Source organism: Sciurus vulgaris (assembly GCF_902686455.1).
Source record: "Sciurus vulgaris genome assembly, chromosome: 11".
Lineage (NCBI taxonomy): Eukaryota > Metazoa > Chordata > Mammalia > Rodentia > Sciuridae > Sciurus > Sciurus vulgaris.
Window position 1 is genome coordinate 60,928,144 of NC_136472.1, and position 27,810 is coordinate 60,955,953.

The 27,810-nt window shown below is 46.9% G+C and overlaps 1 protein-coding gene across 2 annotated transcripts in view; it reads left to right on the forward strand.

Annotated features, from left to right (window-relative positions):
* GALNT18 (polypeptide N-acetylgalactosaminyltransferase 18) overlaps nucleotides 1-27,810 on the forward strand; it is a 317,789-nt gene that overhangs the window by 274,858 nt on the left and 15,121 nt on the right. For both annotated transcript variants that reach the window (XM_079102714.1, XM_079102713.1), the window contains exon 9: nucleotides 657-752. In XM_079102714.1, the coding sequence (XP_078958840.1) occupies nucleotides 657-752 (96 nt within the window). The remainder of the gene's footprint in view (nucleotides 1-656; nucleotides 753-27,810) is intronic.

Here is a 27,810-nt window from a genome sequence, read left to right on the forward strand (position 1 = left end):
GAATATCAGCTGTCTTGCCCAGACATGGTCTGTCAATCAACAGGACTGTGAGTTCTTGTCCCTGGAAGTGAGGATAGGCACATCTAGCTTCTCCTGTTCCCATCCTGGTCCCTCCTCCCTCATCCTCTCACTGGACCTCCCACTCTGGAGGCCCTCAGAGGTGGCTAGGCCACCCCTGAGACATGGCTACATCCTTGCTGGATCTATAGGTAGCAGAGAAAGACCTGGTCCTAGAGGACCTCCCAGGCTGGCCAACAGCTAACATGTTGCCCATTTCCCCAACTCTCAAGAGTAAAGATCACTCTTGGGGACCCCAGAAGGTCACTGCCACCCCTAGAGAAGAGGAGGGGATGAAGACCCTAGCATCATCTCATGTGTTTAAACTCCTATGTGTCTCTCATCTTTACACAGACAATCTCTGCTCCCCAAAGCCAACTTCCTGTTTAGCAAGATGTGACTGTATCTCCCCTGGTGGAGGCCAGTCTCCCCTTGTACCTTTCTGCAAGGCAAAAGCTGCTGTCTACTGATTGCATGGTGTTCACAAGACCTTGGGTTAAGAAGACAGGTCTGGCTCAGAGGAATACCTGTTTCTCCTGAATTAATGCATGTGTTTTCTCTCTTCTCTTTGGCATGGCCATTTCTCCTCTGATGTGCAGCTGCAGAATTCCCTGAAGACTGATCTATGTCTTGATCAGGGGCCAGATACAGAGAATGTTCCCATCATGTACATTTGCCATGGGATGACACCTCAGGTGAGTCCTCTAGAGAGCCCTGTGCCAAATGGTGTGCATGCAGGTGTCTTGTGTGGGGAGAACAGCTTACTTCTGCCATGGCTGCCCTCAGACCAGCAACTTTTGGTTTCATCAGGTAGTATTCTAATGAGCCCAAAGGATATTTTGTCTTGCCTGGAAGGAGGCTGGGAGGGTAGATGCCTGGGGACCAGGATTCTCTGGGGTGGAGATGAGAAGAGAAACACATTTCTAAGAGGAACACTTGCCTCCTTTGGGGAAGCTATAAGTAATTCATAGTTTTGGTGACCAAGCTCTTCCCTAGCAGGAGGGAGCCTGGCCTTCCCCACAAGCTTCCTGATGTGTCTGAGTCTCTCCAGGGTGCCATGTCATAGTTTCTAGTCTCTATCCTAGAGTAGGTCATAACTGGGCTAAAACTACATCCATAAGACTCCTTTCCAGCTGTTGTGACCTGTTGCCTGGCAGTTTCCAGGAAAATGGGTTATCCTTAAGCATTCCCCTTTAATTGTCTATGCTTCAGATACATAAAGAGGAATCAAGACACAGACAAGAGGGGGGCTTACCAAACAAAATACAATAAACAATCATTGGCCAATAATGCCATGGAGTAACCTGTTCTGAATTGATGACATTCCCAGAGTTCACCTAACCCTAGAAGAAAATAGTGATTTAAAAGCAATATTATTATGTGTGTATATATTTGTACAGTTGCACTTCTGTATTTTAAAAGAGTTGCCCCTACATAACTGAAGACTGTCACGGCCCAAGTTGTTACCCTGCACATGATGGATGAGACTCCCCATGGTGACCCGCCATTGTGATCCTTCCCTCCGGTTTTTCCTGTGGACTCAGTTGCTGTGATAACACAAATCACACTATCTACACATCACCTGACAGAGTAACTCATTATGCACTCTGAGATGTAAGGTGGTATGACATTTTTGGTAGGTGGGGCTCTTTATGTAAACTTTTAGTTGAAGTATAACATATTTACAGAAAATAGGTGAATTAGAAAGAGTACAGCCTAATGGATTTTCACAGCTTAATGAACACATCCATGTAACCAGATTAAAAAAAAAATTACTGACTGATTTTGAATTTTCAGTAAATAGGATTCTATGATATGGTCAGACCTTTGTGTTGGCTCCTGTATTTGTGAACTGCATCCTTGTAGTTGTGATTTTCTCAAACCCATTACTGTGTACCATTCCATGTTATGAATAAGCCCGAGTTTACTCTCTATTCTACTATTGATGGGCACTTGGTCCCTGGTGGGTTGGAAGGGCTATGAATACTGCTTCAGTGGACATTGTTGCTCATGCCCTGTGGTTCACATATATGCTCATTTCTTTTGGATTTATTCCTAGAGCAGTGTTGATGTATGTTCACTTTTAGTGACAGTGCCCATATTAGTCTACTCAGGGTGCAAAAAGCGAAATCCCACAGGCTGGGTGGTTTCAACAACAGAAATTTGTTTTCTCATTGTTTGGAGCCTGGGAAGCTCAAGCTCAAGGTGCCAGTCAATTTGGTTTCTGGTATAAACCTTCTTCCTGGCTTGCAGAGGGCCTGCTCTCTCTGTGCTCACATGACAGGGAGAGAAGGTAGGAATGGGCTCTTTGGTACGGAGTCTTATAAGGACACTAATCCTATTGGATCAGGGCTCCATGCTTAGGACCTCTCCTAACCTCAACCTGAAGATTAGGAGAAGTTTCAGCCTATCCACACTGCAAAGAATGAGCAACCTGGTTCTGAGGAGAAACTCAAGGTGTGGCTCATGACAGTTCTTGAGTGTGGTTCATGGACTTAACCATCTCAGCAGAGGAGGGGAAGAGATGGGATCTCACCAGCAGATGGGATCTTACCACCCTGTCAGTTTGAACTAAAGGAGGCAGAGAAAGTGGGGGAGCATGAGGAAGGCTGTTGGCCTTCTTGGATCCATAGAGCTCTCTGGCTGCAAATGTGCACCAGTCTCTGTCAGGGAAAGGGAAGAATGATGCTAAAGGTGACTGAGACATTGCTAAGGCTGCCACTCCAACAACAGACCCTGGAAGCAGGGCTGGCATCCCTCTAGTCAAAGAGGCAGGACCTTCTGGAGGGTAATGGGGATGAAGCTGCTGCCCAGGTCCTAGAGGGCAGAACATTCAGCCAAAGAGGATTGTCCTTGGGCCTTAAGAGCTAATGGAGTTTGCCTTGCTAGGTTTTAGACTTGTCTGGGACTCTTCCTCCCTTCTGTTATTCCTACCTGTAGGTTTTGGAAGGAAGTTCTATCCTTTATCTGCCCCACCATTGTATTTTGGAAGCACATAACTTGTCAGGTTTCATGGGCTCACAACTGGAAAGGAATTTTGCCTTGGATGAATTATACCTCCCAGCCTCCCCCATATCTAATTTAGGTGCTGTTTAGATGAGGCTTTGCACTTCAGACTCCAGAGTTGAAGCTGAAATGAGTTAAGAACTTTGGTGTTGTTGAGATGGAATGGATCTAGTTTATATTCCTAAGAACATGAATTAGGGGAGCTAGAGGCAGAATACTACAGTTCTGTTCCCTTCTAGATTCATAGGTTGAAATCCTAACCCTGGTAGTATTTGGAGTAAGGAAGTAATTAAGGGTGAGTGAGATGGTAAGGGTGGAGCCCTGATCTAATAGATTAGTGCCCTTATTAAAGTAGACACCATAGGGCTCACTTGCTGGTGCTCGCTCTTGTTCTCTTTCTTCCACATGGAAGACACAACAATAAAGCAGCTAGGATGAGAGCCATGACCAGAAACCAAATTGGTGGCATCTTAACCTAGAGCTTCCCAGTCTACAGAACTGGGAGGAAATGAATTTCTGTCATTTAAACTACCCAGTCTAAGGTACTTTGTAGTCAAAAATAACAAATGTATGGCCAAAGAGGCTGCCAGAGTTGAACCAATTTTTGCTCCCACCAGCCATTTATTAGAGTTCTAGTTGCTTCACATCCTTGGTCAATGTTTGGTATTATCTGTATTTTTAATTGTAGCCCTGTGGTGGGTGTGTAGTAGTATCACAGTGCTTTAACTTGCATTTCTCTAATTAGTAGTGAAGCTGAGTGCCTGGTTTTTAATCTCAAAATATCCCCAGGTTGGGGTCACAGTGACCAGGTCACAGTAGTTTGGCTTTTTGTAAATTCCCTCTCTACTTTCTAATACTCATGATCTTGCCTAGACCCTTGGACAAGTGTTACATGTACCCTCTGTGGGATGTGCTGGCCTGATCACAAGCTGCCAGCTCTCAATCAGCTACAGATGGTTTAATATGGGACAGGTTGTGCTACAGTTTCAGCAGATTCTGGGACCAGACTACCCCAGTCTAGCTTTAAAGTTTTCTAGTTGTGAAATCCTGACAAGTTTTCTAAATCTGGGCCCATATTCTTGTGTATAGATTATAGAGTTTCAAACTGTGCTGTGGTTTGGACTTGGTTTAAATGTGTCCAACAAGGGTTCATGTGTTGAGACTGAATCTTCAGTGTTAAATATTAAGAGAGTAGAAACTTCATCCAGTTATGGTGTTTTAGAGGTGGGCCTTTGGGAGGGGATTACTATTATACAGATTATTATGGTAGAGCCTTTGAATCCTGGTGACTTTATAAAAAGAGAGAGGGAGACAAGAGTAGACATACACATGCTACATGTCAGTTACCCTGTAATGCCCTGTACCACCTTAGGACTGTGACAGCAAGAAGGTCATCAACAAATGCAGGTCCTTGAATCTCTAAAACAGTGAGTCAAAATATACATTTTTTTCTTTATAAAGTAGCCTGCATCAGGTATTTCACTGTAGCAAAGCAAAGGGGAAGAATACAAATTATGTGTATCATAAAGATTCTTGTGAGGATTTAATACATATAAAGTATTTGATATCAGGCCTGGCACATAGTAAATGCTTGATAAATGCAAGCTGTTAGGATTGCTATAATGACAGTGTCACCATTACAACTACTCTTTAAGCCTGACTCTTGCTATGTGTAAATACCCTCAACCAGCACCAAACTGACTCTCCTCGACCTCATTTTCTGTCTGCCATGAGTTCATGTCCTGGTCCAAACCTGCCCATAAACTGCCTGGAGCATCACTAAGTTGCTATGGCAGCAACAATGCAGTGGAGTCAGGGAAAGGGCAGTGAAATGGACATCAGAAGGCCTGAGTCTTAGGTTTGATCTTGCCACACATTTGCAATGTCACCTTTGCCTTCTCTGGGCCTCTATTTTGTTTTACTCTTTTCTGGGGGTGTAATTTTACACTAAAGTACACAAATCTTAAGTGGAAAGTTCAGTGAATCCCTACAGTTGTGTTTCACATACAGATCCAGCCCATCATCCCAGAGGACTTCCTCATTCCTCCTCTTGGTCAGTGTCTCCATCTAAAGGTGATGACTCTTTGTGATCTCAACTACCGTTGATTAGTTTCATGTGGGCCTGTTGGCCTATCTGTAAATGGTGAAGCTGGCTGAGGCATCTCTAGGCCCAGCTCTGGCAGCTCGGACAACCTGCTCATCTCCAAATCCTTTGTTCTGAAATTCAGCTGTCCTGGGAAGCTGTGAATCTGGGCTGTGCTTACTAGGAACCCTGGGAGCTGCCTTTGTAAATCAGCTTCTTGGTTTGGAGCTGCAGCATCTTAAAGACTCGGGCCTCCCTTCCCCATCCCCCAAGGTCACAAAACACTAGTGCAGGTGGGCTGCCCAGGGGATGCTGGCCCAGTTGCCCTTTCCTACCAGGCATGTGCTGAGATGCCCAGCTCTCAGTGCCCAAGGCAAGGATGCTTGAGACCAGCCTGGGGTCACACCATTTCCCAGAGCAGGAGGGTATGGGACCTTGTTGTGGCAGCAATTGGATGAGGCTGACCTCTACAGGGACCTGGGAGAGGCAGAGGAGCAGCTTATCCTGGAGTCGGGCTATGTATCTTTGGGCCAAGTCCTACATCCACCCAGGATGAATGCAGGGTCAGGGATGAGTGGTGGGTGAGCAGTCATGGCCCCTGGCTGGGAAGGTCTCCCAAAGATCTCATCCAGCCCTCAGGAACTTCACTGGTTCCTGGAGAGGATGAGAAAATGAGGTGCTCAGGGATGTGCTACCTGAGGGCAAAGTCAGGGTACACTCAGGAGACTCTGCATAGATGCAGAGTCTGAATCCCCCAGACTTGGTCCAAATCAAAGTCTGGCATGCATCTCCAGGGATGTTACTCCCTCCTACTGGCCACTCTCAGAACAATCTTTCACAGGACAAGGACAGCCCAGGGAAGTTCACATGTGCACAGATGGGACTGACGGTCAGCCACATGTCATTGTGCAAGTTGCGCACTGCACAGCTTCAGAGGTGCCTCACATTTTTATCTGGGGAATATAGGCCAGCTGAGGTGCCAGTCTTTCTCTTCTATGAAACCTCATGTGTTCTTCCCTGAGCATCACACTTGATAGGAAGCCTGGCGATGTTGAAATGCAAGTAATAAGGAAATGTATAGTGTTTAAGAACCATATTACCTGGACTCAGATCTCAACCACACCACTTTCTAACTGGGTTCCTTGGGTAGGCATCATAACTTCCTGGTGCCTCAATTCCCTTACCTATGAAATACAGAGTATGGTATCAACCTTCTAGGGTTGTTATTAAGATTAATTAAATAAATGGATGCACAAGAAGCATTTAGACAATGAATACTGGCGTATAAGTCACTACTTATTAAATGTGGGGCATTATTATTTCAAGATGGGTAAAGAGACTCAAGATTGTGTCCTTGAGCTGAAATAACAGGTGTTGATTAGCCTGGAAAGAATGGTTAAGGTGGACATGAAAAGTCCCTCCAAATTATAAGGACATATACTTTTGGCTAAGAATGAGGAAATTCTCTCCAGTCATTGAATCAGGTGATAGTGACCTCCCCATCATCTGTGCCCAAGGCAGGTTTGGTGGGTCCCAGGGACCCTAGGATGGGTTTGCGTGTCATGCAGACCTGAAGCTTAGGCTTAAGCTAAGGCTGCTCCCCTTCTGGTGCTTTATGACTTCATAACTCATTCCCTTGTGTGTGTGTGTGTGTGTGTGTGTGTGTGTGTTTCTTATTTAATCAGTGAGACTCTACCGTGTGCCAGATGCTGTTCTTGGCCCTAGTAAACAGTGATGAACCAGAAAAGCACGACTGTCCTCATGAAATTTACAGTCCAGTGCCAAAGACAGACTGTTCTGTATTTATCAGTCCTCAAATCTTCACCACAGTCAAGGAGTGAACTTGTTCCTCTCCGAGCTTGCCTGTGTGGCCTGAGTTGAGCTTCATGACTTGGCTTTCAGCCAACTGGTGGTCAAAATCGGGGAAGACGGAAGAAGAACTGCAACCTAGCCCGGTTCTTCCTGCCAACCTTGTAAAATGGTTAAATAAGTACCCGTTGCATTTGAAAAAGTGAGTGTCTGCAGGCATTTTCTAAAAAAAAAAAAAAAAAAAAAAAAAGATGGACAGCTTATACAAAGTGTTTAATGTCCTACCAGGAGATAAAATTATAGCCTGTAGTGTGCTCTTTTATGCCCAGGCAGAAATGTAGGAGTTAGCATAGAACCTTGGAGTGTCCGAGTGCTAATCGAAAGGTAAACAGCCAAGTTAAACATGGATAGAATTCTCTCAGAAAATTGCATGTCTTGGGTGATCCTGTTAAACAAAGCCCCAGTAAGGTATGAAAGGGCTGGCTGCCTTCCCCTTTCTATTTGTCTTATTTCCAGGTTTTAGATATTGTTCTTACTCTTTTCACAAAGTCTGTTGAAGGTTGGTGACTCCCAGGCCATTTGTGATTCGGTGACCCTTGTGGATCCAGGCTGACCATGTGGCCTTTCCCTGTTCCTACGGCTGCCATAGGAAAGCACAATCAGCTGAAAGGCTCATGTAACAGGAATTTATCTCTTGCAGTTCCGGAAGCTGGGAACTCCCACACCAAGGTGCTGACGGGCCACGTTCCCGCAGGAGGTGCTGGGAAGGATCCTTCCTGCCCTCTCTGCCAGCTTCTGGTGGTGCATTTTTTTCAGCACAGCCCCACTCCTCACATGGTATCCTCCATGTGTGTCTGTGTCCAAATTTTCCCATTTTATGAGGACACTAGCCATTTTGGATTAGAGGTCTGCCCTACTCCAGTATTACCCCATCCAAACTTCACTAATTATGTCTGCAATGACCCTATTTCAAAACAAGACCCATTCTGAGTATTGGAAATCAGAACCCCAGTACAGGAATTTTGGAGTTGTACCCTGAAAAGGGAAACGCGTGACTGGAAATCGTTTATTCCCAGCATCTCCCATCACTTCCTCTTGCATTTCATTGGCCAGACCTGGTTGCATGGCCCTGCCTGGCTGCAGAGGGGCAGGAAGTGATGACATTCTGGGTCCCCAGGAACTTGTGTCTGTCACAAGAACTTGGTTTCTAAGTCAATTTTACCTCTGACACAAGGAGAGGCTATCTTGGATATGAATCAACTTGCCTGAGGTCACACAAGTTCCTGGCAAAGACAGAGCCAGGAAGGATGGCAGTATTTTGATGTCAGTTTGTCTTCCAGAGAATGTGTCATTTATCAAAAATATAATAGTTTGTCCTTCATGAAGTCCCCATATTTCTGGAAAGTTCATTTCCCTTGGAGAACAAATCTGTTCTGGTGATAGGAATGGTTTTGCAGAGCAACTTATAGTGGAGCCCAGTGGGGCCCCAAGCTAGCTTGGGCTGGAAAGAAGAACCGCTTTCACCTCTATGTTTAAACCTTTGGTGAGATTCTCCCTCAGAATTGTTTAAAAAGTTCAGTCTGACACAGTTGCAACATTCCCATGTCTCAGAGAAGGCCTGGGTAGGAGAAAGCACAGTACAACTCATCAAATTAGTGAGGTGAAGCTACTGGGAAGCATGGTGAAGCTAATTGGTTAATGAGTAAATGTAACCATTTTATTTAAATTAGCAGCAGATTTGAAGCAATCCTCAAAATAACTGAGAATATTAGCCCTAATTAGTGTAACAGCCTGGAAAATTCCTTCTAATGGGAAAAATACAATAATGGGGTATCCCCACAGACTCTTCATTCAATCACTCACTCATTCACTCACTCATTCATTCATTTGCTCATTCAACAAACATACATTGTGCCTTATTTGATACCAAGAACTACGAGAGGGAAAGGCCCAGGTCCCTTCTCTGGAGGCATCCCAGTCTGGGGAGGGAGGCAAAGATAGATAATTACAGTTTCTGCGATGCAACCTTCAACCTACTGCCCCAGCGCGCCTTCTCATTAGCCCACAGAGAGAGCAGGGACAAGACAGCGTTCAGCCACTTATCCCATTCATTCTGCCAAAAATTTCTAGACTGTAAAAGACACAGGGAATTAAAGTGCTTTTCCTCCGGGAAGCTAAATTCTTGGCTGCAGAAGAAGGAAGATGAAAGGGACTTTAATTCCTTCTAAAGTTTTTGAGATACTGGAGCTGCCACATTTATGCTTCAGGACAAGCTTTGACTCAAGGTATAAAGATTAGAGTTGGGATGAAAGAAGGTTTCTATTTTAGCATGGAGATGGATCCCATGTCAGATCAGGTGGCATGGTTAAGTCAGGAAAGTATGGAGTGGTAGGTGGATTTTCCTGCTTTTGCTTTTTGAAATTTCTTCTTCATTTTTAAAATTTCTCATTTAGTTTTACGAGAGAGAAAGAGTAAGAGAGATACTTGCTGACCTCCCTATCTGCTGACCACTCACTACTCTCTAGAAGCTACCATCCCATAGGTCATAAGGACAACATTGCCCCTCCCCTACTTGGCAATGACCTTGGTGGCAGAGGGACATTAAAGTCCCCTTATGGATTGTGCTTATGCCCCCAGATCTTTCACATAGCATCTCAGAGAAAATTGCAAAAGTGTGACTTGGTGGGCCAAGAATTTAAATGGCTTCCCACTTCGCTGTGACCTCTGGCAGATGTCTCCACTTCTCTGTGATTTTTATCTATAAATAAATAGACTGTCAGGCTGTGCAGTTTGAAAACCTTCCCTGCATTTGTTTCCTGTCATTAGTGTGTGCCCTCCATGACTCCTCAACCTGCGGTAGCCTTGCCCAGGCACCAGCTGATCTGGCAGTGCAGGACCTGGCCAGGTTATGTTTGGGGGAGCCTCAGGCAGCCCTCAAGCTGTGACCGACCGGTCACCTCCAGTTCTGCATCATTCAAGCTAATCCAGATAGAGTTAGTTGGATTTCTTATCGTCCTCTGAGCTGTTTCTCACACAGTTTCAGGGCAGGTAAAGGATCTGATGAGTGGAGCTTCTAGAAGCGGGCGGTGTCTCAGGGGCTGGTTCTGTGGTGGCTCTGGGATGGCCCCAGATGGCCTGCTCATCACACCCTCTGGGTGGAACTTCTCAGTACCTCCCTGCAGCACTTCCACTTTCTCTTTCTTTTTTCTTTTTTTTTTTTTTTTTGGCGGTACTGGGGATCGAACTCAGGGCCTTGTGCTTGCGAGCCAAGCACTCTACCAGCTGAGCTATCTCCCCAGCCCACTTCCACTTTCTTGATGCAAGGTAGTTGCTTGAGGGGTGGCCTTGTCTCCAGAGGACCCAGGGAGTTACCCAGGCATAGAGGAACCAGAGCTTGGGGTCAGGCAGAGCTGGGATCTAGTCTTAGTTCTGCCTAAAAGATGGATGTGACTGGGGCAAGTGCCTTCTGCTTCTAATCCCCACACAGGTTCCAACCTATGAACACAGGACCATAGTGTGCATGCCACTGAATTACTGTGAGGGCTCCGATGGTCTGTATGTGCAATACTTGACCCAGTGCCTCAAGCATAGTGGTGAGTTGTTATGTCACCCCCAGAGCAGCCTCTCCAGGCACAAAGCAAGGCTACACTCAAGGCTGGGAGAATAAGGCCGACGCCTGTCATTTTCTCTCCCTCCAGACCCCTGGGGCTAGGGTTGTTCCCTCATCCTTGCAGCCTTTTCAGATGTCCTTGGAGACTAGTGCCCATGTTGCCAGAGTCCCCAAGCACAGAAACTCTCCCTCTGTTGGCTCATCAGTGAGCTCTGGGCGGACAGGGTGCCTTACTACTGCAGCCTGCAGCCTCACTCCTTCCTCGGTGCCTCCAACAGGACCTGCACTCACCTTGCCCAGCCCCTGTTGGGCCACTTCACTGTGAATCCCAGCTCAGTCACCAATCGACTCTGTGACCTCTGACGGGATTCTTAATTTCTTAACTTAGTTCATATTAAATGCTAGTTCACTATAGGCTATTATGTTATTTTTGATTTACTGATACATAAAAATATTTTTATGTGGGTGCATGTGTATACATATGCATGTATACATCTACATGTACACACACATAAAATGACCATGTCAATACATATATAGACACTTTCTATATGTCAGTTCATTAAATCTTAAAAGCACCTTGCCAACTTATCCCCATGTGGCTCAAAGAAGTAAAGATGGATCCAAGTCTGTACCCTAAATGGTGGTGGATATAGGCCAAGTCCTAGGACATGATGTGGGGGAGTGTGTTATGTCACATGCAGGAACAACCTGTCCGAGGGTCAAGGCTGCAAAGAGGGCTGACCAATGCTGTTCTCTGTGCCAGCACAGCCTCCTGTAGGTTCTGGCTACCTCCATGAGCACAGCCCAGGTGATGTCACAGGGTTTCTTCTCTATCACAGGCAACCCCTGGACATCCTGTGATTATTCCCCCACTCCCCCATTCACTGGGTGAGATTTCCCACCCTGCTTTCAGAGAGCATCTCATTTCCAATTCTCTTTTGGTAATTGCACACAGCGGCAGAGTCACAGGTCAGGACACAGGGGCTCAGCATAGTGATGAGAGGGGGTGTCAGGTAGCAGACAGCACACAGATGTGGCGCCACAGCAATAACCCCTCTGAGCTGCTCCTGTGGCTTCCGTGCTAATAAAAGGAGATGCTTGCTTTGTTATTCATTCCACATGTTATGTTCTTCACTTCATATCCAAACTCCACAATTAGTCGTCAACAGCTGGTTTTACATGACTTTTATTAAACTCCTACTGGCTGGGGAGAGGCAGTCATTAGCACCAAAGTGGCCAACATCCAGTCTCGCTAAGCAGAGAGGCTGAGTCTCTCACCCTCTGCAGATCTCTCTTTGGAGAGCCTTGCTTCCTGGGCCTCTCTGGCTTTGGAGACAGGTTAGGAACCCAACAACAAAGGTTCTAAATTTAGAACCTGATTTGGTCTCTTTGTACTTCAGCTTCCTGATCTGTAAAACGGGGACTGGGTGCTGCAGGTGAAGCCAGTATGTGCCTAGCACCAAGTCTGCCACAGAACTGGGCTCGGTAATATTGGTCTCTTATCCAGGGAGAGGCATCTCTCAACCAACATTTAAGATTTTTAGAGGTAGTCATAATAATGACAGCTGACATTTATTGTTTAATATTTCTAGGTATCTTTCAAAATGCCTTATGTGTCTAAATTCAGCGAATACTCCCAACAGCTTGAAGTGGGTACTTCTATTACCCTATTCTTACAGGGGAGAAAACCAGGCTCACAGAAATTACATAACTTGCTCCAAGTCACACGATGGCCAAGTGCAGGCCTAGCTTGGGAGCCTGGTGGCCTACCTGCAGAGCCAGGCTCAGAGCTGTGACTCAGTGCTGTCCCCCTACATTAATGAAACATATGGCTCTGCTTCAGGAAGGTTTCTGGGCAGAGACAGACAAGAAACCCCACAGTGTGGGGGGATGCTGGGTGATACTCAGGAAGCATGCAGTGCACCCCCTTTGTAGTGAGAGTGGGGATGGAGTCACTGGTCTCGTCAGCCACCCAGGTGTACTCTTCTTAGGATCCAAAGGGAAACAGAGTCTAACTTGCTGTTTTCTTCCTGAAAGTCCTATGGCAGTTTTCTAAGATGGGACTGGAGATGTGAACATATCAGTCAGTCAACACAGCCCTTCTCCCACCTCCCTGGGCTTCGGCACAGGACTTAGGCCAATCAGCTCTCTTGACTCACAGAGGCTGTCTGCCCAGGTCCCTTGACTTTGGGCTCTCCACTTTCCCCCTGAGGAATTAGGGAAGCCATCCCCCCACTGGATATATCCAACCTCCGTGTTCTAGTGCCAAAGCAGGACTTTAAAAGTCTCCAAATCCCTCCTCCCCTCCTCATCCCTCAGGTTCACCCACCTCCTTAGGGAAGTCTTCCCTGACACCCCGTATAATCCAAAGTGCCCTTACTTGTTATTCTCAAATCTTCCTATATTTTGTCTGACTCCTTTGGAATGCAATAATAATCACAGTTGGCCATTGTATCTTTATTTATTATTAATGGGCTTTCTCCACCACTAGATCTAAGTTCCTTGAGGGCAGGGCCTTTTTCCATTTTCTATGAATTCTGTATCCGTGTGCTTAGGACACTGCCTGGCACAGAGCAAGCACTCAATGTACCTCTGGCTCATAAATGGATCTGATAATAAAGTTGTGGGATTTTTAAATAAATGGTCTAGACGGTCTTCCTCACCAAGATCAAGAGGCCTGCTCAGGCACACTGGCATTACCACTTCCTACCCTTGACCAGAGACCTGATCCTTCACCTGTAAAGTGAAGTGAAAATGATCTGCTTCAGAGGAGTTTTGTGGGGGTTGAATGGAGAAGTACACAGGAAGTTTAGCTTCTTGCCTGGTGCACAGTAAACCCTCAGTCAAGTTTGGTAATGCTCTTCGGATTAGAACTGATTAGTATTAGTGGTAATAAGAGCTGTCCCCTCTTTCAGATCTGGTATGTTTTCATGGAGTCCTGGAGATGGGAGCATAGGAGATGAACCCTCCCCAGCTGGTCTGGAAGCCAGGGCCTGGTCCTCTTTCTGGATGGTGGACTAGTTTCTATGGGCACAGGTTGGGCAGAACTGGGGGGACACCTCCTCTGTCAATGACTCTCTTGCCACCACCAAGTCTTGCTAGCATATGAAGCCAGCCTGCCTTTCCACTTACCTAATCCCCAGGCAAGAGAAGGGGGACCTCCTCAGACCCTGGGGTCTGCTGTTGGCTGGGCTGTCTTCATGGAAACTTCCCCTGTAGCATGCTGGGATCCACTCCTCTGCTCACGATGGTTGCAGGACCACACCCATGAAGTCCAGGATAAGAACAGCAAGCCAGTGACAGGGTTTAAGAGGCCAGCTTCCTGTCTCCTGAGTGACAAAGCCCTCCAAAAAGCACCTCCTCTTTCAGCCATTTGGACCCAGAAGTTGGCAGGTTCCCAGAGTGGATGTGAGTGTTCTGAAAACCCCTGGCATCTTGAGTAGGCCCTCAGCAAGTGGAATGCATCACTTGCTGCCCTTCACTGTTATTTTTCAGTCAGTGTTATTGACATTTTGGATGAGGTGGTACCTCGCTGTGTTGTCCTATTTACCACCCCTGGGTGTTGCCTACCCATAGTGTCTGTATGTTACCAAAACATCCCATGCATTTCCAAATGTGCCCTTAGTTGAGACTCCAAGAAATAAGAGTATGAAAAACAGGCTCTGGATCTGGGAATGGCTGGTGGCATCGAGTGTGAACGTCTGAATGGAGTTTACTTAATGGTATGCTTAATCGGTCTCCGAAAAGTTCCTAAGGAGATACATTCAGAATATATCACGGGCACAGATGAATTCTTGTATTTGATTTTCCCAACTAACTCCATTGTCACCATATTGCCTTTGTCCCCGATGCTTTCTCTGAAATCTGTTCTTTGCTGCCCATTAGCCCTGGGAGGGTAGATCTCTCATGAGGTCCTTGAGGTTAGTACTGTGTTAATACACTGGGAACTGGAGCGGAGCTGGGCCCTCTAAATCAATCACCAGAACAGCTTCATTTTTCTCTCCTTGCTCAGAATACACTATTAAATGCAGTAACATGAGTGGGAGTAGAGACTGGCTTGGGTGAAGGACACTCTTAAAAGGGAAATTTCATAGCATTTTTCCACAGGAAAAAAGACTTGCCGGTCTTAATTCTTATAGAACAGGGCTACAGCAAAGATTTACATCTCTGCAGTATCACTGGCATCCTTAGAGTGCACCAGAGCTGCTCAGAAGTCACCCAGTCACATTTGCCTGAGCATTATAGGTGCTTACCAAATATGGCTTAAATTTTTAAAAAACAGCTAAATTAATGAGAAAATAACTAAAGCTTTTAAAATGATAATCACAAAATGGAATGAGCCAGGGTTCACCTTTCTGGCCCCTCTTGGGGTTTCTTTGGTGGCAGGGCTCTCGAAGGAAGACAGGAGTTGTGAGTGTTGACCCCTCTGCCTCGGGGTTTGCCATGAAGCCGGGAGAGAAAGATCTGGCCATCAGAATTGCTGTGGGATTGAGAAAAATGTGTATTCTGATTTTTTTTTTTTAAGGCAAGCAATAAGGGAGTATGTTTTGGGGCTGAGGAGAAGAAATCAGTAGAGAAAGAGATCAGACATATGGGTAGAGAGAGAAATCAATGAAGAACTATCCCTGGGGCTGGGCCTGGGTGAGGACAGGAGAGGAGAGGATCTGTGAACAGGTGTGGTTGGTCCTAGATCATAGGGAAAAAAATGTCCGCTGAAGTTCTGGGGCAGGATGGAAGGAGGCTCGGGAGACACAAGACTGTTAGTGGTCTTGCAAGTGAAGCTTGGGGACATCTGGTCCTGGGGCAGAGTTGAGAAGGTTTAGAAACCCCGCTGGGCAGAAGTGGCTCAGATACTAAGCAAGCACCCAAAGAAGGGATGCTAGACAGTGTGGAAGGGCCTGGTTGGGGCTGAAGATCATGAGTTTGTGGTGGGTCTAACTTGCACTGCTCCTGAGCTTTCCTGGTGGTGTATCCAGGGAACAGGCGTGGAGAAGGAGACTGAGGCTGCAGAGGAGGGGTTGACAGGGTGCAGAAAGAATAAGGCATCAAAGACCTGAAGTCACTACCAAGGAAGTGATGGAGGGAACTTGAATGTTGCCTCTCTGGGAACATGCGGCAACCAGGAAGAAGAATATAGGAGGGAAGAAAAAGGAAAAAAGTTGTTACTCCGAAGGTCTCCAGACTGAGGAGAGGCATTTGGGAATAAGAGAGTGAGCGTGACAGTCATCAGGTAGTTGGGCAAAAGGAGGGGCCTGGAGAACAAGATCTCAGAGGTAAAGCAGGTTGAGGCACTAAGGACTGGGGTCTGGGTGTGGGTGACTAACGTGGGGCACAAGGCTCCACACCCCACCCCCATAATTAAGGCCTCCATGCAGGGTGTGTCATGACCAGGATCATGAGCATTGCCCAGTGGGTGGAGAGGAAGCTGTGGCCCTACACCAAAGGCCATGGATGCAGATGACCGCCTGGGAAGAACTTGGGTGAGAAGACCAGAGTAGGCAGATGGTGGTGATCCTGACGTCTGATCCTTAAGGACATGTTTTTATACTAGGATGGAGGAGATGAGGGGGGTCCTGGAGAAGAGGGTGTCATTTCCACCTCGTGTCTCTGCAGAGAGAATCAGCAGATTCAAAAACATACATGAGGATCAGCATCCTCCAGGAAGAGCCATGAAAGGGGCAGGAACAGTCCCTTTGCTGGAAAGGCTCATCCTGAAGAGATACTGGGAGCTTGATAAGGGTTTCAGAAGATTTGCACAAAGACAGGAAGAAAGATCAACTGGAGAAAAAGCACAGGAGAGGATGGAAAAACCCTACAGAGACAACAAAATTAAATGTCATGCAGTGGCACACTTAGTGAATTGCCCCTATTGAAAATAACAGCTTCATGAAAACAGGCAATTTATCCCAAAAGTTTTGATATTTAAGACTGGCATCCGTTGGAAAATGTGTGCTGTGTGGTTTTCACCATCGCTTTCTTGGTGAGGTTTTTCCTGACAGACCGGGAAGTGGCGAGTGGAGTGACAGATGGGGAGAGGACATTGGGATGTTCTGCCAGGGCATCCTAATGATGATTTCCATGGGGTCTCGTCGAAGGAAACTGTGGCTAAGGAAAGCCCACAAGGTGGCCTCCTGGGAGAATGGGGTGAAAGGTAAGGCAGAATCTGATCAGAGAACCGCATCTCCTCATACTGCAGCTGCTGCGGAGGCCCTTGTCCCCAGTTTTTGTGCTCAGGACAAAGCACCCACTTCTAATGCTCTCTCTGTCCTCATGACAACTGAACTCGATGACCATCATGTCACTCCTAGATTTCACACTGTACTCAGTCCTGGATCAGTCAGGCTATAGGAGCTTCCATTCTGCCAGAGGAGGGCCAGAGTCCCAGCTGCTTAGGAGAAACAAGGGCTGGGTCATGGCGATGGTGGGTCAGGAAGCCTTCCTAAAGTCCCAGACTGAAAGGAAGGGAGTGGGACGTGCACCCACAAAAGCAGGGCAGGAAGAACACAGCATGGCAGGGGCCACCTGTGCAAAGGGCAGATCCAGAACCTTCTCTCTTTCTTAGGAGGCATGGTAAGTGGCGGTGAAGAGAGGGGCTTTGGAGACAGCTGAGCTGAGTTCAGATCCTGCCCTGCCACTTGCTATCCCTTAATTTTCCTTGGTTTCATTATTTTTCTCACTTAAAAGTAGAGCTAATGCCCCGTTTACCCAGGATCACATGAATACTGAACAGAAATATAGAAAGTATTTATCATGACTGGCATCAAGAAAGACCTCATTAAATTGGGAAATATTACTATTATTATTTTCTTTTCTTTATCTAGGAGGGGATAAAAAGGAACAACAATTTGTTGGACACTGACCCTGTGTGCCAGATGCTTTACAAACACACCTGTATGTACTAATGACACACTGCCCCAAATTATGTGGGTAAAGACCAAAACCATTTACTTAGCTCAAGATTCTGAGGGTAGGCTAGGTTGACTCTTTCTTCCTCGAGTCTCAGCTGGTCTCACACAATTGTCTGTAGCCAACTGCCAATCAGCTAGCAGATCTGCTTCTGGGTATTGTTGGTCATCAACTGGAGGGAGGGAATTGCTGAGCCATGTGTGTGCCATCACCCAACAGGACAGCCCAGGCTGCTTCACACAGTGGCAACGTTAGGGCTTCTGAAGGGCAGCAAGAGAAGGCCAGCTCAAATACATGAGTGCTTCTCTGTATACATGAGTCTCTGCTAGTGTCATGTTTGCCTTGGAAATTGCACTGGTCAAAGGAAGCCACCTAGCCAAGCCCAGACTCAAGGGCAAGAGAAATAGACTCCACCTTTGATGGGAAGAGTTACAGAGTCACATTGCAAAGTGGTTTGTATGCAAGATAACGGAAAACTTGTGGTCCTTTTTATAACATATTACAGTGCCTTATCATGTTCACTTTGTATTATTTCACTCATTTGTTCACTCACTCAAAAATATTTATTGAATGCCTTATCATGTGCTATGGCAAGAAAAGGAATCTTCCCCCCAAAATGGCCTTAGTTTTTCAACACCTTCTCTGCTATAGCACAATCCATCTGACATTAGTGTCTGAAGTCTGCAACATCCAGTGAAAACCTGAGCTAGAGTTTGTTTGTTTGTTTATAAAGCAGATTATGTTTTTCCCAGGGACAAGGAAGATGGAGACAGAGATAGTGTTGGAGCAGATAAAGTAGATTTGTATTTGCAGATTAGAATCGAGTGCCATTATTTCATCCACATGAACTCCATTTTTCTAGGCAAACTTATCCCTGCTGCATCTTAACCTGCGGATTTTATTAGCAGTCTCTTTCCTACATCTTTCTGATTGCTGAGATTGTCAGAGTCCAGAGCCCACATTGGCCATATGTTAAAATATCTGTCAACACACACATGCAACTTCTCTTACTGGGAATATCCTAAGCTCTTCTTAATGTAGTGCAGGATAAGTGTTATGTAACCACAAAGGATTGAGCCTCCTTAGGTGCAAAGGATTGAGCCCCTTCTTCTCTAGGGGTCCAGGGAAGAGTTAGGCCCGCACAGACTATGTTCTGGGAAAAGTAGTAAGAATCTTATCCCAGGCAGAGTTCCTGTTTTATTCAAGCCATTTTTCCACACGGCTATGGAGAGTGGTATCCAATGAACTTGTCCAAAATGGGGCAAAGAAAAATTTAGAGGAGGCTTGGAGTAAGGGATATGAAGCAGGTACCAGAGAGCAAACCTGGAAGAATTTCTGAGCTAAAGTACAAGTATTCCTGGAATTATTTATTTATATATTAATTCAAACAACCAATATGTTCTTTTGATTATACGTTATGTGTCAAGCCATGGGTTAGATAATAGGGAGACAATGGGGAGCAAGACAAGCATGGAGCCTGCCCTCAGAGAACTTGGAATCCACAGGGAGTGATGATGTGATAGCAGAGTTACTGCTGTTAACACTGAGACCAAACCATTCCATGGAGTTCTGCCAACTTGCTAGGTGCAGTGGTGCATGCCTGTAATCTCAGCAGCTCGGGAGGCTGAGACAGGAGGATTGCAAGTTCAAAGCCAGCCTCAGCAACTTAGTGAAACTCTAATCAACTTGGTGAGAGCCTATCTCTAAATAAAATATTAAAAGAGGGACTGGGGATATGACTCAGTGGTTAAACACCCCTGGGTTCAATCACGTGTACCAAAAAATAAAGAATTCTGCAAAACACCCTTATGAGATGAGCACCAGTTTTAATTCCTGTTTTTACAGATAAATCAACTGAGAGAATGATGGCTGAGTAAATTGCTGTAGTCACAAGGCTACCCAACAGTGGAAGCAGGGAGTCAAGCCTGGGAGGTTTGAATCTGAACTAGTCTTTCTCGAATCAACCCCCTTATCTCTCCCAACATCAGAGCAAGTCGCCTTGGCATGTATTCCCAAAGTCCCTGTCCTTTTCCAAAGAGCACACATCAGGTTTCGTAATCCTATTTTTGTGATGAGGTGGTGCGGGAGCAGTCAATTCCAGCTTCACAGTGCTCCAATGCCATATGACCTGAAGATCCCAGTGGCTTACAGTAACAGACATTTCTTGGACATGCACAAGACCAGGTCTTTCCTGACCTTATCGCTCCTTTGCAACACCTTGTCTAGAGCAGCTGAGGGCAACAAAGGTTTGCTCTTCTTCCACGGTGCACCCTCATTTGCCATGCTATCAGTCTCCTACGGTAACAGGCAGCAGATTTGCCAACGATTCACCGCTGCCTAGAAGAGGTCACCATCTTTCTAGTCTCCAGTGATGGTTTCCTCACCACCCACCTTCTGTCTCCAGAGTGCCCATATTTTGGGCTTTGGCAGCCCCCACCCCACGATCTAGCATTTGTTTCTTTAGGCTGATGATCCCCAAATCTCAGTGGCCTATAACTGGTGCCCCATGGTCAACCTGGGTTAACTTCAGGTCTGTCATCCCACCAGGGATGCTGCAGGTCCAGCAGCAAAGAGAGGTGGTAGATCACACGTTTGCTCAAAGCTTCTGACTAGAAGTGACATATGTCACTCCAGCTCTCATTCTATTGGTCAAAGCTAGCCAGGAGGCCGCATCTGATACTGATGATGTGGGGACATATGTGGGGCAGTAGGGTGGGGATGTTAGGAGGAGCCTCGTAGCATAGAGCAGAGAACATTTCAAATGCACGAACAGCCCTGAATCTAAGTTAAAACTTTCTGAGCCCAGCAGTAGCACTGTGTGGCTACTGCACACTGGGAGGCAGGAGCAGGCTCAGCTCAGCCCTTCCTATTTAGTCTTAAGTTCAAAGACAACTCCAGGGTCAAAGTTCTACCTTTTTCCCTGCTGCTCTAGAGCTGTGCACCTGGAATCTTCCAGACAGGCCTGCCGACGTTGCCTGGGTCACCTCTAACCCAACCTTGCTTTCCAGGCGTCTTGGATATTTTTGACTCACGATTCTAAAAATCCCTCAAATGTGCTAACAAGCAGGGGACACAGTCTGAGGCTGCAGCTCTCTGCTGGCCGGGAGGGTACTGTCCAAACTCCTTGGCCCTCCTCATGCTGCTTTTCCCTCTCATCTCTGCACCCCAACCCCTAGAGCACCATGTCGCCATGGCTCTGTGGCTTTGTCAATCCTCTTTCCTTTGCCAGGAGTTCCCTGCCCTTGTCAGTTATCTGGGCAAACTATCCTCCTCCCAGGCTGATCTCAAACCTGGGCAGAAGTCATCACTCCAGCTCTGGGGCGTCTTAGCACGTTGACCATGCCTAAGCCTGGCCATGAGAATATTCTAGGCATCCTTCTGCCTGTGGCTGACAACTCCTCAAGAAAGGGAAAAGCTAGTTCCCCTCTGCTTTTCCAATACCCAGCTCAGACCTGGTACCTTAGCGTGCTTTCTGAATTGTACCTAATCAACCACTGACTGATGGGCTAATTCCAGGCTGGGCGATTCGTGTGCTTAGCCTCACCTGTTCCCCCTCAACCAGGAAAATGGGCTTACAGGGGAAGCTCTGAGCTAGAGATCTTGCCTTGCACATTTATGCTTCTTCACAGGAAAGACAAACAAAACTCATAAATGCTTTCTACTCCCCACATGGACCTAGTACTGCAGTTGTTGAACAGAAGATTATTTGGGAAGTGACTCCCCTCAGCCCTAATTTAGCATCAGCTCACTGTGGCCCTTAGCACAATAATAGACCTCTGTGTCGAGGGGTTAATGACCAGTAACTAAACCCTTAAATCAGCCCACCCTGTCTGCAGAGATGCCTGCGGCTCATTCTTGGGTGCAGAGGACAAGGAGCCCATTTCTAATACACATTCTGGATGTCACAGTCACCACTCTGTAAATTGAAATTTAATAAAGCAAGGCTGCACTTCCTCTTTCCTTCCCCACCCCCTTCCCTTTCTGGCACCCAGCCTGCTGTTTCCCTGAATCCTTACCTATAGGCCAGACTAGAGGGTCTCCAGAGATGAGGGGTATGGAGACAAAGCAGCTGAACCAGGAATCCCCCCTCTACTGGGCCTTGAATTGCCCTCCTAGAGAGACCCTTCCAAGTCCAAAGAAATGACCCCAAGGATGCTGGTTCACGGCAACTCCCCCATGCAAGGATCTGGCAAGCACAGTCGTCCCTCCCCCACTGGTTTCTAGAACCTCTTATGAAGAGTAGCCCACGGTAGCTCTCCCTCCTCCACCCCTCTCCAGGCCCAGAAAGGTTTCAGTCAAATCCCAGCACTGCGCCTGTGCCGAGGCTGGTGAGAGCCTGTCTCTATATATCTCTAACACACCTCGTTTTTCAAGGGCGCCCACTCCATAGACCAGCAATGTTGCCAAGGAAACACCACCTGGTGGAGGAAAAACAGCTTCTCCCATCCTCATGCCCACTGTTGAGAAGGCAATGAGTGTTCAGTGGTGTCTTGAAGGTGTTTGGGCCACTAAGCAACTTAACCCATGTTGGTCCATGTTTCTGATTTGCTGGGACACCTCTTCTCCTCTTCCTCTGTGCATGCCATGGTTCTTCTGTTCTGCTTGGTGAAGTTTCCAGAATTCCCAGGGAGACAAAGTATGATGAGGCTCTCAAAGTCTGGGAAGAAGAGGGTATAGAATGATTGAAAGGTCCGTTCAAAGAATGCAAGGGTGTGGGGACCTGGTGGAGGTGGAGGCAGGAGGTTAAATCTTCTACCAATGTGCAAACTCTGGTTGGAGGGGTATAAACTCAGGAAGGTTCCCTGAGCCTTAATGTCCTCCTAGAGGGATGCCTGGTGTTGGAAAGCAGTGATTATCAAATCTGAACATCTTTTTATGATCTTTTGTTCAAGTAAAATATTCTTTAAGAACCAACTGCAAAATAGACAAAAGAAGATCTGCCCTGCTTGGACAGGAAGAAGGGCCCTCCAGCCCTGCCCACTGTGACCTTTCTCAGAGGCCTTCGGGGCAGGCATGAACAGCTCATAAAAATGACCCTGGCAGTGCCAAGTTTGGCTCTGAGAGAATGAGTTCAGGGTGGCCTTCAGCCAGCCTTGCTGAGGGGCGGATGGGGACAGCCCTGTGGAGGAATGGGCTGCTTGCCTGTGGAGGGAAATGCAGAACTGAAGTGCCTAGAATTCAACCTTCTAGAAGTTACCCTTATGCAGGGAGGGGAGAGAGCTTCTCCTCCCCATGCACCTCCTCAGGTTTGGCCTCAGTTTCCTTATTCTCACAAAAGAAAGGCAACCGTGAACATGAAAAGTAGAGGGTTTGGTATAGAGGTACACAAAGATGTGCTGGCTTTCCTCTCCCGCTGCCCTTCCTGAGGCTAGTCCACTCCCAGGGGCAGAGTTTCTGTCAGTGAGGTGATGTTTGAGGCCTGTGAGAGGAGGATGCCAAGAAGCCACAAGTCAGGCTTAGCAAGGTTGCCCACCTGCAGGCTGCCAGGTGAGGACATGCCACAGCGGGTCCATTTGCATGCTTCTGGGTGAGCCTCTTGTCCAGAGGTGAGGGGATCAAACAAGGGGAACATCCCACCCTGGGGGTCTTGCCCAGCCTTGGCTGTGTGGCCCTGAGGGCAGGAGTTTGCAAATAGGGTGCTGTGGGCTTCATGGTTGGCTGTCCACTTAGCTCTGCCATTGCTCCTGCTCCTGGCTTAGAGGAGAGGAAAATATCCCCGCAGGTGTGAGATTCAACATACAGATGTGTTTGTTCTTATAGCTGCAGGTGATAGGTGATTTCTCTCCCTCTCTAGCAAGCATCAGAATGAAATGCTGGAGGTGGTTTGCAGCCCTGCTGAGCTGGGGGCGCTGAGTGGAGAAGGATGGGAATCAATCATCTGCAGCTGAGGAGGAGCCGAATGGTCGGGCTGTGGTTTATGCCCCAGGGGTTTGTAAAACATCCACAGACAGAATAACAGTGCATCTCAGCCTCTGACCATGACTGGAGGGACGTGCTGTCTCAGCACTTGTGCCATCTTTTACCACAAAGCTTCAGTAAAGGGCCCCCTGCAGCCCTCTGCCCCTCTCAGTCCAGGCCCCCATGGTGGCTCAGACTCATCATGAGGAAGCCAGGGTCCCGGTTCTCCCTCTTTCAGCTGGCTCAGTAGAGCTGGAGGGGATCGAGGGACATAGATGTGTGGGGTGAGTGGTCCCACATGTGGCTCTGGAATCCGTCTGCCTCAGTTTAAATCACTGGTCACTAACTGTGTCATTTTTGGACATATTACTTAATTTCTCTGCCTCAGTTTTTTCATCTGCAAGATGGGAGATAATGGAAATATAGATTGAGCATCCCTCATATGAAAATCCAAAATCCAAAATGTTCCCAAATCTGAAAAGTTTGAGCACCCACGTGTTGCTACAAGTGGAAGATTCCACACCTGACTTTATATGAGAGGTTGCAGTCAAAACACAGACACACAAAAAATATTGTATAAAGTTACCGTTAGGCTCTGTGTATAAGGTGTATATGAAACAGATGTGAATTTCATATTTAGACTTGGGTCCCCTCTCCGAAATAACTCATTATGTATGTATGTATAAATATTCTAAAATAAAAAATAAAGCTGAAATCTGAAACACTTCTGGTCCCAAGCATTTCCCATATAGGATACTCCACCTAGACTTGCCTTCCAGAGTTATTGTTAGAATTCAATGAGATAAAGCATGCAGATCATCTTCTGTCTGGCACATAGTAAGGACCAGAGGCACTTTGATTTTGATTCTTAGCAGTCTAAGTCAGAGATTCTCATTAATGAGACTACTGACATTTGGAGCCAGATAATTCTTTGCTGTGGGGTGCTATATGATGTTGACCAACATCCCTGACATCTTCTCACTACACGCCAGCCACAACCCTTCCCCGAGTCAAGACAAGCGAAATGTCTCCAGATATCCCAAATAGCCTTTGGTGGGCAAAATTGCCTGCTGTCGAGGACCACAGTTTTAAACCACTTCTCCCTGAAACTTTCAAGGCTCCCTGTTGCTCAGAAAGCACAGCTGTGCTTGCTGGGCCTGTGGGCATTGAAAGGGAGGCATCTTGAACAAATCTGTTTCCCCTTTTTTGAGTGTTCTGACCATTTATTGATTCAATGCACTACTGGCAGGGCTTCTGAAATGTCCGAGTGAGGACTTGAGAGACTCCTCTGTGTGGAACCTCTCTCTCTGATCTGCCGGCTCTGTGGTTACTCCAGTCAAGATGCACTTTGTTGTTTGCTTTTTAAATAACAAACAACTGTCTGTCCCTATGATGATTTTCTCAGACTCTGAAGCAATAAACAACTCGGGTGACAGCTGTACAAGATAGCATGTGCACACGCGTCTCTCAGAGTATCTCCCCAAGCACTTCAGAGCAGCTAAATGGATAGAACTGATTTCAGCTATTACCTGGGCTGCCACTTGTGTCTGTGGGGCCTGCTGGGACCTGAGAGCCAGACTCTGATGACAGAGGAAATAAGGGAATGGAAGTGACTGATCCCTGGCCATTCTCCTGAACCTCAGGGATCTGGGTCCTTGAATGCAAGGTCCTGAGGAGATCATAGTTCATTCAACCCAAGCAGAGAGCAGGTGTGCACCTTCTGGAGCTAAGCCTAGGTGTCAGGCTGAGGCCTCATGCCTTTGCCCCTGCGGGAAGGCTTTCTAGGAGGCGTGTGTTCTTGCTTCTATTTCCAAAGGTGCAAGAGTTGGGGTAGGTTAGTGGAGGAATTAGGGACAAGTCTCAGGTTCATGTCATTAGGGTCATTGTTCTCTGATGTGTTGTTGGTTTCTCCAACTTGGAAATGGCTCCTCCAGGACAGGAACCATGACTTTCTAATTTCTGTATCCCCAGAACCCAACTTGAAATTCTTTAATGGTTAGATGGATAGATGGCTAGATGGCTAGATGGATGGATGGATGAATGCAATGGCTAATTGCATAACTGTTTCATTTCCTAAATTCTAACTTGTGTCAAATTCTTCCTCATCTCCAATAAACTGAAAGCCACAGCAGGCCATCAGCTTTCCTTGGTGGTGACCTGGAAATCCAGGCAACACAATGGATGGTCTCAGGATGACAATTAGAAACCCATCTCTTGCCCAGTGTCGGTTTGAAGAGACTCTCTTGCCTCTTGTTCTGGTTACGTTTCCACATTGAGCTGGACATTGTACGTTTGGCCTCTGCTCAGAACTTCAGTCACTGTGATCCTTCATCTTAGTTATGGGAAGAATCAGTCATGCTAATAACTTTGATGTCTACATTGGTGGATTCACCAAACATGATAAATTGTAGGATGACCACAGAGAGCAGATCCTAGCTGTACTGAGCATCTTCTGTTTGTCCACTATTCCTTCCACCCTGGAAGCTGACCTGATGGAACATTCCATGGGCTCCCATGTCCTCTGGCTTCCAGTTGGGTTAGCCAGTTGGCTGACCCAGCTGATGCTCAGAGTGGAAGGGACAAAGAGACTGGCTATGTAGTCAGCACTAGTCCCCATTCCTCACACGCCCTACACGCTCTCCTCTCACCCCTTTGGGCCTAGGGGGAAAACGGCTCCATCCCTAGGGAGCTATGCTAGCCCTATGGTTCCCCAACACCTTGTGTACACCTTGGGAAAGTGTTACACCCTCCTCAGATCTGCCACTTCCAGTGTGCCATCAGTTTCCTTTTGAGACCTTGACTGATATATTGGCCTAAGGACCTTCTTATGACTGAGGGGCAGTCCTGCCTGTCCTCCACCCCTTCCCCTGATGTCCAAAGAGAATTTTGAGAGCCTGGAAGAACACACCCAGGAGGGACCAGCCCCTATTTCCCTCCTCACCTGTGCAGCTTTTCTTACTACCTCCATCCCTGTTATGCCCTGCAACCATATTTGAAAAACACTTATCAACCACCCTCTTATACTAAAGCAAGAAGTAGTTCCTTTTACCATGTTAACCAGTCAGCTGGTATTTGCCAATGAGAATTGTTTAATAGCTCTTGGTAACAAGAAGGACTATCCTGAATTCCAACCCAGAGCATGGGGCCTATGTATTTGTATTTGTCCATGGGGCCTAGTCACTGGAGGGGAGGGACGGAACGTTCATAACTCTGGTAATTTGAGGATTAGAGTTCAGAGACCCCATGACTTCTGCTGAGCCCCTTGCTGGGCTCGGGTTTGTGGAAAGTTACTGAAAACTTTGACCAAGCGTCATGGGGCTTGCCTCTAGCCCACGGCTGCACTGTAGCCTAGGGGACAAACCTCTGTTTTGTAAACAACGTGTTATTGGAACACAGCCATTTGTTCCTATGTTGCCAATGGGGTCACATCAGAGTGAGGTCTCGGAGACCATGTGGGCTTCTGTGCAGGAAAGGGTCAGGCGAGGCCTGACTGCTGTCCACAGCAACCCGCTCATGGCGTGGCTCTTGTCCACACGCTTGGATTTCAGGAGGGCTACTACCACCACCGAGGGATCATTGTGCCTAGGCCAATTCTGCACACGCTGTGGTTCATGATGAGCACCTGATTTCCTTCTGGAAGTCAGAAATTGGTGTGAACCAGACAGAAGTTGCCTGTGAGCCCCAGAAGAAAGCCCGGGTGCCAGGTCATGATGGGCTTCCTTGGTGGAGGGCCCTTCACATGGTTGTCACGCTCAGGGCTGGGGAACTGAGTATGTCCTGTGTGACTCCACAGGGGGAAGACCTGGGACATCTGTTCCTGGCTCCCCAGAGTTTGCTCCTGGTCCTTTTCCTTTGCTTACTTGCTCTGCATCCCCCACTGTAATAAGCCGTCATTGTGAGTACTCACTGAGAATCAATCTAGGAGTGGTCTTGGGGACTCTCCAGCACAACCTCAGTGCCAGAAATGTATGCCTTCTATCCCTTAAAGAAAAAGCTTGCTCTGCACAATCTTAGTAGGGTTGGAAATTCTGTGTTCCTTCTCTCCCATCCCAGAAGACCCTGTACCCCCTGAAGGCCTGGCCCAGGCCTTTTTGCAGCATCTCTTGGCCAAGCCTAGGATCTGGCACAAGATACTGATACAGGAAGTTGGTGAGTCTGTACATAATGGATTCAAGAGGTGCTTTTTAAACTGTGAGTGGCAAAATCAATTCAAGAGGTTATGGCTGGTATTTTTCAATGGAAGAATATAATAGAAAATACCAGAGTGTATCCCATGTAGTAAGGGTAAATTGTATTTGTTGAAAATTTTGTTTTAGTTATATATGTGGGCCAAATGCCATACTGGATCACAATGTAAGAGGATTCTTTTTCTTGTTCATTTCAATAGATAATAGTTTGAAGACCACTGGATACAAACGATCCAGGGTCATGCCTAATT